The sequence below is a fragment of the Rhamphochromis longiceps genome, linkage group LG14, assembly GCF_057381845.1.
Source record: "Rhamphochromis longiceps isolate RC_006_pf linkage group LG14, R_longiceps_female_GT1.1, whole genome shotgun sequence".
In the NCBI taxonomy this organism is placed as follows: domain Eukaryota; kingdom Metazoa; phylum Chordata; class Actinopteri; order Cichliformes; family Cichlidae; genus Rhamphochromis; species Rhamphochromis longiceps.
The window spans coordinates 27477702-27489878 of NC_140570.1; the positions used below are offsets into that span (position 1 = coordinate 27477702).

Here is a 12177-nt window from a genome sequence, read left to right on the forward strand (position 1 = left end):
AAGTGAGCTGCCTTGTATGTACTTATGTTGAAGATGCCTCCTTCTAATGTTTTCTCTGAGGCTGCTGTGCCATTTAGAGTAGAAGTGAATATAAAGTATACAGCATATCTTGTCACTGAAAATAGTTTGCACTGTTTATATATTTATATTGTTCACTGTAGTTATTGGTTAAAAAAGCTTTATGTTGTGAAAAACTGAAATCAGGAAATTAGAATTGTTGTCCCTAACTTGTTAATGTATTTACATATATTCTATTTAAGTGTGTGTGTGTGTGTGTGTGTGTGTGTGTGTGTGTGCATTTAAAAATGCTCGAACATTACGAGCAGTTACTCACTACATGACCAGTCTTTTCACCAACTACTTTTTTTGGATGACTACTTTATACTTTTACTTGAGTAATAATATTGTAAAGTAATTAATTTTTGGATACTCGACCCACCTCTGGCTGCCAACTTGAAGGTCTGTGGTACATAGTCGATTATTACAGTTAGATTGATCATATTTAAGATTCAAGCATTGATTAATGGTAGGACTTTAAGCAGTTTTTCAGGAATGGGTATAAAAGACACATTGATGGTTCAAAGGAAGTAATTACTGAAGTTGACTCAGAAAGCTCAATTGGAGAAAGACTAAATGAATATCAATGGTACTGAAAGTAGCTGTAGATAATGTTACATCTGTGAGATGATTATGAGTAATTTTTTCTCTAATGGTTAAAATTTTATTTGTTAAGAAGTTCATGAAGTCATTACTAGTTAACATTAAAGGAATGGTTTGCGCAACAGCCTCTGACTTTTTGTCTGCCTGGCTACAGTGCTGAAGAGAAACCTAGGGTTGCTCTTCTTTTCTTTAATCAATGACGGGAATAAAACAATATCCACCACTGCTCAGTGCATCTTATGCCGGGCTCACACTGTGCGATTTTTGGCCCATTTTGAGCCGATTTTTGAGTCGTGCGACCGTTTTGGCGATCGGCCCGATTTTGGCCTTCATCGTGCGTTGTGCATCGTGTAGTATACGTGGGGTAACGAGAAGCGATTAACACCTCACGACCAGCTCCCGATCATCAATCGCTTGGTCGCGAGGGTGTCACCGCAGTTTCTCACACTGCGCACGCGCAAACACAAATGTCAGCGAAAAAGACGGCGCAGCACGGCAGTGCAGCGTGTGATCTGGACACAAGCGATGGACGCACTTGTAGAACTTTGGAAAGCTCATCCGAGCCTTTTCGGTGTAACCTCACAAAATTATCACGACCACAACAACCGTGAAAATAGTTGGATGGACATTGCTGCTCAATCACAGCTGCCTGATCAGTGTTTTTCATTAGCAATTTAGCAAAGTTGATGGTGGTGGTGTGTCTGTGTGAGTGAAAGACAGAGAGGGAGAGCAAGCGACAGAATTTCTGTTATAACCTTCATTTTATGGACGCACAGTGTGAGCACTCAGATCGCATCAGAGCATCGGGTCATATAGTGTGAGACCCTGCATCGTGACCTACAAACTTCTAACCCCTGCGAGTCAATCGTACAGTTTGAGCAGGAGCTGAATTGCGCGACTGACAAAATCGCACAGTGTGAGCCCGGCATTACTGAGAGTACAGAGTCCAGCACCTCTTCGGGAGACTGGCTCCAGAATCGAGCCAGTTTATTATAACTAGCTGGTTACTTTTCAACCTCATGCACAAGCTCAGGCTGCTTATCCATCAAAATGTAATGTTCCCTGATCCTAAAGCCAAATTGTTCAGTCAGGCATCAGACTGCCAGACTCTGCTCCTGTCCCCTACCCAATAATCAAATCACAGAGCTCTGATAACAAACCACACTGTCGAGGGAAAAATGCCTTTCGTAGGGTGTTTCAAGTAGAGATAGCACGATGCCACTTTTTTATGTCCGATACCGATATCATAAATTTGGATATCTGCCGATACCGATGTGAATCCGATATAGTGTGTTTTTTAATTAATAAAACTGTTTTTTTTAATATCTTGCTGCATTTTGTATAAGTTCATAATCAAGTTTAAATAAACAACAACACTAAAGCTATTCTGTTATACCTGTATGTGTTAAAAAAAAAAAAAAAAAAAAAAAATACACTGCACCCAAAATATTTCATAGTTCAGCAATACTGATCAATCTAATAAACCTAAACCTACTCCATCCTTCCTATTCTGGTATTTTGTGCGCATGCGCCAACCAGCGTGCAGCCTGTTACAGTCGCTCCTGCTTTTCTCTTAGTTTAGCTCTTTTTTTCTTACGTATTCTTTTTTTTTTTCTGACTTGTATTTTCATCCGTTTTCTATCTCTTACTCAATCATGTGGATTGAGAGAGTTTTTGTTCTTCTGGTGGCCGTGGAACTGTTACTTTTATCAAGGAACGGGACCGCGGCACATCTCCTACACTCACGGACTGTTTACTCCAGAGATCAGCTGATCGCCCTGATGCCGGCCGGCTCGCTGGCCAGGCCCGCAGAAGTACCAGCTGAAATTTGGAGGAAAACACATCGGGGATGCAGAGGTCAAGGACAGAAAAGAAGAAAAAAGGTGACGGTGAGACAGCGGAGGCTCGAAGCAAGGAGGAGGTTTAAACCATGTCTGCCGTCTATCGTGATGGGAAATGTGCGATCGTTGGCAATTAAAATCGAGGAGCTCTCAGCACTGGTACGGAGTCAGAGGGAATACCGAGAGTGTAGCCTGATGTGTTTCACCGAATCATGGCTGCACCAGGACATTCCCGATGAGAATGCTTCCGTGGAAGGCTTCCAGACTGTTCGGGCGGACAGGGACAGCATTGCTAGCGGTAAGCGGAAAGGAGGTGGGCTTGCTGTTTTAGTTAACAACCGGTGGTGTAACCCTGCCAACATAACAATCAAAGAAAGGATTTGTTGCCCGGACACTGAACTGTGTGCTGTTGGACTCAGGCCGTATTATTTACCCAGGGAATTCTCTCACGTCATCTTGGTGGCTGTTTATGTTCCTCCCTCTGCTAACCCCACAGCTGCATGTGACACTATCCACTCTGCCATAGCTCGGTTACAGACTCAGCACCCGGGTGCCTTTATTGTGATCTCGGGTGACTTCAACCATGTATCACTGGACAATACACTACCAACATTCAAACAATATGTGGACTGTCCCACCAGGGGAGAGAAAATTTTAGACTTACTGTATGCTAACGTCAAGGATGCATACAGCTCCTCCTCCCTCCCCCCACTTGGTAGGTCAGATCATAACCTGATTCACCTCATCCCCCGCTATGTGCCAATTGTGAGGAGGGAACCTGTGACCACCAGGACTGTTAGGAGGTGGTCAGAGGAGGCAATAGCAGAACTACAGGGCTGTTTCGAGGTGACCGACTGGGAAACACTCTGTGAGCCTCACGCCGAGGACATCAATGGGCTTACTGAGTGTATCACAGACTACATAACTTTCTGCACCGACTCCATTGTTCCAGCTCGGACTGTTCATTGTTACCCAAATAACAAGCCGTGGGTGACTAAGGACAGCAAAGCCCTCCTCAACAACAAGAAGAGGGCTTTCAGAGGGGGCAACAAAGAGGAGGTGAGGAAGATCCAGGTGTTACTAAAGGACAAGATCAGAGAGGCTAAGGACAATTACAGGAGGAAGCTGGAGTGGAAACTCCAGCAGAACAGCATGAGAGAGGTGTGGAGGGGCATGAAGACCATCACTGGATTCAGGCCAACCAACAGCAGGGGAGCTGAGGGAGGTGAGAATAGAGCCAACAAGTTGAATCTGTTTTTCAATAGATTCGACACCACAGTGTCTGCTCCCACCCCCACAACCTCACCTGTAGTCAGCCTGGAATCCAGAGCCACACCACTGTGCCAGCCTCTCTCTTCACATGGCGCTGTTGCCTCCTGTGAGATTCCTGACACCCCTCCCCCACCCATCACCTTCACTCAATACCAGGTTGAATGAGGAGACTTCACTCAGGCAAGTCTGCTGGACCAGACGGAGTGAGTCCCCTTGTCCTCAAGACCTGTGCCCCCCAGCTGTGTGGAGTCTTTCATAAACTGTTTATGCTGAGTCTGAGTCTGCAGAGGGTCCCGGTGATGTGGAAGACATCATGCCTCGTCCCTGTACCAAAGACGCCTCGTCCCAGTGGCCCCCAGGATTACAGGCCCGTGGCACTGACCTCTCACATCATGAAGACCCTGGAAAGGCTCATCCTGGACCAGCTGCGACCCATAGTAAGACCACATCTGGATCCCCTTCAGTTCGCTTATCAGCCTCGTCTCGGAACTGAGGACGCCATCATCTACCTGCTCAATCGTGTCTACACCCATCTGGACCAGCCGGCGAGCACTGTGAGGGTCATGTTTTTTGACTTTTCCAGTGCTTTCAATACCATCAGGCCGACCCTCCTGGGTGATAAGTTAGCAGCGATGCAGGTGGATGCTTCTCTGGTGTCCTGGATTGTTGATTACCTGACAGGAAGACCACAATATGTACGTCTCCCACAGTGTGTGTCTGACAAGGTGATCAGCAACACAGGGGCACCACAGGGGACTGTCCTCTCCCCCTTCCTCTTCACCCTCTACACCACAGACTTCAGCCACTGCACAGAGACCTGCCATCTTCAGAAGTTTTCTGATGACTCTGCGGTGGTTGGATGCATCAGCAGGGATGATGAGACAGAGTACCGGGCTGTGGTCGACTCCTTTGTCACGTGGTGTGAGCAGAATCATCTGCAGCTCAACGTGGCAAAGACCAAGGAACTGATCGTGGACTTCAGGAAGACCAGGAAACACTCGACCCCTGTTTCAATCCAGGGGGTCAGTGTTGACATTGTGGAGGACTATAAATACCTTGGAGTACACATTGACAATAAACTGGACTGGGCTAAAAACACCACAGCACTTTACAGGAAGGGCCAGAGTCGTCTCTATTTTTTTGAGGCGACTGAGGTCCTTCAACATATGCCGGAAAATGCTGAGGATTTTCTATGAGTCTGTTGTGGCCAGTGCGATCCTCTATGCTGTTGCATGCTGGGGGAGCAGGCTGAGGGTCGCAGATGCCAACAGACTCAATAAACTAATCCGTAAGGCCAGCAATGTTGTGGGGATGGAGCTGGACTCCCTCAAGGTGGTGTCGGAGAGGCGGATGCTGTCCAAGATAAAGACAATGTTGGATAACACCTCCCACCCACTCCATGACATGCTGGTCAGTCACAGGAGCACGTTCAGTGAGAGACTGAGATTACCGAAAAGCACCACTGAACGACACAGGAAATCTTTCCTGCCTGTGGCCATCTCCCTGTACAACGCATCCACTTAACACACTGTTTGCTGCTATAATTACACATGTTTCTTTTTCAGCTATTTATTTATGAGTGACTTATGTATGTATGTATGTATGTATGTATGTGTATATATATGTATATATTGTACTATTCTTAGTTAGTGTATTGTCTGCCTTGTCTTAATGTTGGTTTATAATGGAGCACTGTAACAAAACATAATTTCCCCCAGGGATCAATAAAGTATTCTGATTCTGATTTTAAAGAGTACTTAGCAGAAATATTATGCAACCTAACTAATAGGGTTGCAAGCTCCCAGCAAAAAAAAATAGGGAACCACCCTCCACCTCATGATGCTTAATAGACGTAATCGACTTTAATTTGATGCAGTGTGAAAAGAAATGCACAGAAATAAATTATTTTTCGTGAATAATTAAATAAATTCAACATCTTTCTTCAACAGAATTGCAGACTGCACAGATGGTATCTTTCCAAAGGAAAAAGTAGTATAGCTTACTAGGGTATATTAGACTTAACTGTTACTATATACAGTAATGGACTTCTATACATTTTACATCAGATTAAAACTTTGGGTGTAAGATTCAGATAATCATTTATTAAAAGCTAGACATTTTAAATGAGAATAAGAAAGAAAAGCATGTCTTTGTGCCCTCCTTTTCCCTGTTAATGCCCTATCGGCCCCCCTGGCTAAACTTTGCTAGATCCGCCACTGCACAGTTACCAGCCGTCAGCTACGTAGAAAAAGATCCTGGTGTAGAAAGTAATATTAAATAAATTCTAACAACAGCTTATCAAGCTTAAACGTGCTGCTGTTGTTCAGCCGCTGGTTTCCTCTTTCTGGCACGAAGTGGGCCAAAAACAAAGAAGAGAGACAGACTCGCAACAGAAAAGCCGATCAGCTGATCATTAATCAGTTTCATGATTGAAGTACCAGCAGGAGAGGGAGAGAAGAGGCACTAGCTCTATATATCGGTTGTTAAGCTTAACATGGGAATGCTTTACAAACATTCAGAGATGAACTTACACACTTGCTTTACTTCTCTTGGGGATCACTTCCTCGGAGATGAAATGCCACCGGTTTGGTAGCAAGGCTACAAATACACACAGCCGCTCTATCACATGATGCATACTGCTCCGAGTGCTACGGTTATGAGCCGAGTTATGCCATGTCGCAAGTTTTGTGAGGTGCTTTTTTGATATTTAATGGATCGGATTACATTTTTTATTTATATCCGATCCAGTAATTTACATCAGTATCGGACCGATACCGATACGTAATATCGGATCGGTCCATCTCTAGTTTCAAGGCAAATTCAGGAAACCCCTAGGAGTAACTCCCTCTTAATGCCTGTCCACTGAGAGGGTTACTAGAGCCTCACCCCATATAAATCAACTCATATAAATGTAAAGGTATTATTATAATAATTAATTCCATTTTATTTAATTCAATTTACTTTTATGTATAAAATTAGTGGCCTGAATAAATAGAGGAGCTGAGCTTCTAACTGATCAACATGTGGTGGTATATTGCCTATATGGAGTTGGTGTGGTGCTTGGTGCCTTTCATGGCAGTCAACCCTGAACCAGATGCATCAACCCTGACACCACAACTGACGGGCACTATAGCAAGAGAATTTGAGTGCAGCTTTAGTATTACTCAAAAGTCAAGGAGGCCATAGAGCACGACTTTTTGTTACATTGTCAAATGACACTGCCTTACAATGAGTGAACAATTATTGAACCTGCAAAATAGGAATGGTTTTATAGGTGATTGCCACTGAGATTTCCTCAGTTGTCTTTTCTGAATGCTTTTCTTTCTCACTTTTTTTTTTTTTTTTTTTTTTTGCCTTTGCTAGGGTCACTGTCACTACTGGTAGCATGAAGTGATACCTGAACCCTACAGAGGTTTCACAGGTAATCCTGCCCTTTCAGAATGGCACATCAATACCTACATTCGCAGAAACATTGTTGTATCTCTGAAGACAGTCTAAAGAACAGGTGATTCCAGGAGACAAACAGTTATTCTAAGAGAGCTTATTGCACACAGGAGGAGAATTTGGTCCCTAACCCATCATCAAGACCGTTATTTGTTTTTGTGTGCAGGAAAGAACCGGATGAGCATTGGCATCACCCTACAAAATTACCTCCAGCAGACCACTGCTATGAATGTTTCTGACCAAATATTCAGAAGCAGACTTAATAATGGTGGCCTAAGGGCCTGATATAATGTACTGGGCCCAGTACTGATGGCTCAGCATCATGGAGCCCACTTGGCATTTGCCATAGACTGCTAGAATTGGCTGTTCTACCATTGGCTCCCTGTACATTTCAAACATGAGGGCATGCAATGATTATTATATGAGTACATGTAATAAATGTCAAAGGGTTGGAAGAAACCATGGAGAATGTTGTATGCCTGTAACACTGTTCACCATGACTGGTTTGATGATGGGTCACCACTAATCTGGGTAAGCATATTAATTTTACAGTTTACTTTATAAAGGCGAAACAATTACAGTACCCAACCAAAATAGTCCTTTGTTTCTGTAAATTTAAGAAACTCCCAACAAAAGTGTTTATTTCTTTGAGCAGTTTGATTATACTATGACTGAGTATGATTTAGTGTTTGATACAAAATGAAATGGTAAAAGAAATCAAACTGCTAGAAGAAATTGTATCAGGCCACTGAGAAATAACTCAGAACCACACACTGAGTGTTAAATATGACTTTACATTTATTTATGTGATTGACTCTCAATGAAATATCCATACACTAAATAATTACATGTACAAAAAAATAAATAATGACATATGAATTTGAACTTAGCAACAACAACAAAAATACTTTGAAGGGGCACAATTTAAGTTTGCGATTAGAATATTCACCATTTTCCGATTGTTAATAGACTATGATTGATTTTTGTTCATTAAATATTTCTTGGTGTTCTTCTCAGGCTTAAACAATATGATAAAACACTTTGGAGCAAATATACACATTATTAGCCCAAAGCTGGAGGCCAGAATGGCAAAAATCTCCACAACCACTGTAAATTTCCCAGGAGAGCTGACATATGCTGGGATAAAGGTGATCCACACTGCACAGAATATCAGCATGCTGAAAGTGATAAGCTTGGCTTCATTGAAATTATCAGGTAATTTGCGGGCTAAGACAGCTAAAACAAAACAAAAGGCAGCAAGTAGGCCTATGTAACCGAGAACAGCCCAGAAGCCAACAGCAGAGCCTAATGAACATTCCAATATGATTTTCTCCTTGTATGTGGTTAGATTTTTTATTGGAAAAGGAGGGCTCACTACCAACCAAATAGTACATATTAAAACTTGAATAAAGGTGAAAGACACAACAGTCATTCTTTGTTGTGGAGGACCAAACCATTTCATGACATTGCTACCTGGAAGTGTCGCTTTAAAAGCCATTAAAACCACTATGGTTTTCCCAAGTACACAGGAGATACAGAGCACAAAGGTGATCCCAAATGCAGTGTGACGCAGCATGCAGGACCACTCTGATGGTGCTCCAATGAAAGTTAATGAACATAAGAAACACAGAGTGAGAGAGATGAGCAGCAGAAAGCTCAGCTCAGAGTTGTTGGCCCTAACTATTGGAGATGTCCTGTGATGAAAGAATACAGCCGCCGTGATAATAGCCAGAAAAGCACCCACAACTGAGAATGTAGCCAGGATAATTCCTAGGATGCCTTGAAAGGAAAGATACTCTACAGGCTTAGGGATACAAGTGTCTCTCTTTGCATTAGGCCAGAATTCCGTGTGACAGCGTAGACAATCAGCAGAATCTGAATAAAGAAAAAAAAAAAGAGAGACTTCTGGGAAGCGTAAAACCATTTTAAATGCTTGGACAAAAATTTGATTTTACCTGTTGTATTACTGATCTCTCCCTCAGGACACGCTATACAGTCATAGCAGCAGATGGGTTTTCCTTTCTGCAGTACTTTACGAGTTCCTGGAGAACAACTGTCAGTGCACACTGACACTGGCACCTGTCAACACACAAAGGTGGCATAATAAATATAAATTATCTTGTTCAGTAGAGTTAGATTCTCATCCTTTGAGTCATTACTTTTCTGCTATCCCCCATCCAGGTAATGTTTCTGTTAATCCAAAATTCGTGGCCCACTGGTAGTGATGCATCATACAGCCCCACAGTTATCATATCAATGATTCCACTTTCACTTTTCTGCCAGTTGACGAGCTCATAAATAGCCACAGGATCCCCATTAGCATTAAATGACACATCATATCCATTTTGGGTAAAATTAACTTTTTTCAGTTCAATTAAAATCTGTAAAAATGAATAAAGAGAGAGCGTGGGAGAGAAAGAAAATACATACAATATTGCAATTATTAATAGTAATACTTTATTTGATCCAAGTTATATTAGAGGTGATGAGGGAAACTGCCATTAAGATATTTATTTCTTCTGACCTGTTTGGACTGCAACTTGTTTAATGTGTCACACTGAGCTGTGACATTTGCTCCTCGACACATTGCATTATGAATGGCATGTGCTATTGCATACACAGCTTTGTACACCATGTTAGTAATTCTGAGCTGAGATGTGTCAGTGTACTGATTATGGAGACTGTTTATGTCTTCTTTTCCATCACATACCTTCTTGTCTGCAGCAGTATCTAAAAATAAACAAAGACACAACTGACATTTTAAACTCTGAAATTCAAACTAGTCTCAGATCTCATTTATGTACTTACAAATTACATTACCACTGTGATTCATAATCTCAAAAGATTAAAAATATATAGATATGTAAAGTCTGTAATACAAAAACTAAGTCACGTAAACTTCAACTGAATTAGAAGTCATCATAAATCTGTGACGGTTCTCAGACATCCAGGTCATCGTTGTCTAAGGAGCTTGGAAAGAAATGCATCTGGAAGTGCAGATTCTTTTCTTTCCATGTTCCTTAGACAAGGTATCATAAGTATCAATATTTGTAGAGAGCCACCTGTCTCATATTTCATTGCTACCATTAATACTTCAAGCTCATGGATCAACAGTGCACCTTGTAACACCAGAAGTTTGACAGGATCATTTAAACCTAGAAACATTCCTTACTGTTTTTAAGTGTGCAGTTGAATGAACCTTCCCAAAACTCAGCAAGTATTTGGGAAGCAGCCACTTCAGAGGGAGACAGATTCAACAAGAAGTCTCTGAGACCTGAAATTACTGACTTCGGAATCGCAAATCCAATGGCCCCAGCACATAAATGGAATTTCGTTAATTCTGAGTATGTTATCCAAGACTCACTGCCTATCCACTGGCGGGGTGGGGAAGGCTCACGTGAAAGCTCCTCCAGCAGTATCCTCATGTCTCCTAAAGCTGCAAATGCGACAACAACCATAGCTGTAGACCTTGACAAACAACATAGTGCATTAGAAAGATGTTTTTGTCTTCACATCATCAAATGTTTATTTTAAAGATAATTAAACAAGTTAATGCACAATAAATATCTGTGATGAAGAAACCTGCGGATAACATCTGCCACTCTCTGAATTCTGCTCTGTGGGTCTGTCCGATAAAAAGATACAGAGTATTCCACACAGATCCCCTCTTTCTGTGCTGCTTGGAGAAAAGAAGCCATGCCCTTATTTCCATAATCCGAATCTGACCGAACAGCACCTATCCAAGTCCAGCCAAAGTGTTTCACTAGCTTGGCTAGTGCTTCAGCTTGAATCTGGTCACTGGGAATTGTTCTGAAAAAACTTGGGTACTGCTGCTTGTCAGACAAGCATGCACATGTCGAAAAGTGGCTAACCTAAACCAAAAGAAATAAAACAGTGTAAATGTAAAAGAACCGCAAAATCAAATATCATGCACATGCTTAATGTAAATACAAAAATTGGAAACATTTACTTGGGGAATGTTAAAGGCCCTGATGACTTGTGACAAACTGATGGATGTCGTAGACCCAGAGTCCCCAACAACGGCCATCACCATACCAGATTGTGAGCAATTGTTACCAATAAAAAACACAGGGTCGAAGCCATTTAGAAACTGAAATGCCACATGCACTGCCACAGCCACTGATGCACATGAGTCATAGATCTGATACCCGAGCCTAATTCTGGGCAGCAGCTCTGTGCTGTTGTTAATCTCTTCTATGGCAAAGACCATTGCACGTAATGATTGCAGTTCACTGGTGATAATGCTGCAGAAAGTCAACTCACTGTTAGAAATTAAACTACAGACTTAGGTTAAATGTCACAAGAAAACATTGTAGGAGTTGTGGGTTTTGACCATGGCCAGATAATGACTTCATTGTATAAGGGTACTTCAACACATTGTCTGACCAGTTAAATTCAGCAAAAATGATTATCATGCTCACAAGATCACAAAAATGTATAAATAAATATGTAAAGGCTTGCCATTTCCTGTTCAATTTTTTTTTTAATTGTTGTTTAACAATATGATTTTTGTTTTCAAAATACAACTATTACTTCCAAGAATATAAATGACTGACTATTGGAATACTTTTCTTGTTTATTTTTTTTTCAGCACCACACAAGAGCAATGTAATACCACAGAACATAAAACGTGAAAATAGTTTTATTTTTAGACAGTCCAACATGTTTTGAGCACTCTCTTCATCCCAGTACTGACCTTCCTTTGCATTTCACAGGCTCGGGTATGATGGTGTAGTCATTGTAAACTGTGTGTGTGTAGGCATGAAGGGAAAAAGCACCACCAATAACAAAGTCCCCGTCCTTTGAAAATGCAGGTAAACGAGTGCTTCCTTGCAGCTTGCATTTCACAGATGATACTACCGTACCAGCCCAAGCCCCTGTAGACATGGTTGTTTGAGTCAGATGAGCAGCCAATACCAGACCAATTAAAACAGCTGAT

The 12177-nt window shown here is 41.8% G+C and overlaps 1 protein-coding gene across 1 annotated transcript; it reads right to left on the minus strand.

Annotated features, from left to right (window-relative positions):
- Nucleotides 1-8187: 8187 nt before the first annotated feature.
- On the minus strand, nucleotides 8188-11448 carry LOC146654254 (extracellular calcium-sensing receptor-like). The gene is made up of 7 exons (XM_085380553.1): nucleotides 11188-11448; nucleotides 10800-11089; nucleotides 10390-10685; nucleotides 9742-9947; nucleotides 9377-9598; nucleotides 9173-9296; nucleotides 8188-9092 (listed from the first exon to the last, which is right to left on the minus strand). Exons 1-7 carry the CDS (start codon nucleotides 11446-11448, stop codon nucleotides 8188-8190), a joined length of 2304 nt encoding a protein of 767 aa, XP_085236679.1.
- Between the last annotated feature and the right edge of the window lie 729 nt (nucleotides 11449-12177).

What these genes read in the sequence shown, in the direction of transcription:
- LOC146654254 (XM_085380553.1), bottom strand. Translation starts at nt 11,448, where the DNA reads ATGGTCTTTGCCATAGAAGAGATTAACAACAGCACAGAGCTGCTGCCC. An exon ending in GGATGGGGGATAGCAGAAAA is followed by an intron (nt 9,297 to 9,376) that starts GTAATGACTCAA and finishes GTGTGTTGACAG; the next exon opens with GTGCCAGTGTCAGTGTGCAC. An exon ending in AGAGATCAGTAATACAACAG is followed by an intron (nt 9,093 to 9,172) that starts GTAAAATCAAAT and finishes TTCTTTATTCAG; the next exon opens with ATTCTGCTGATTGTCTACGC.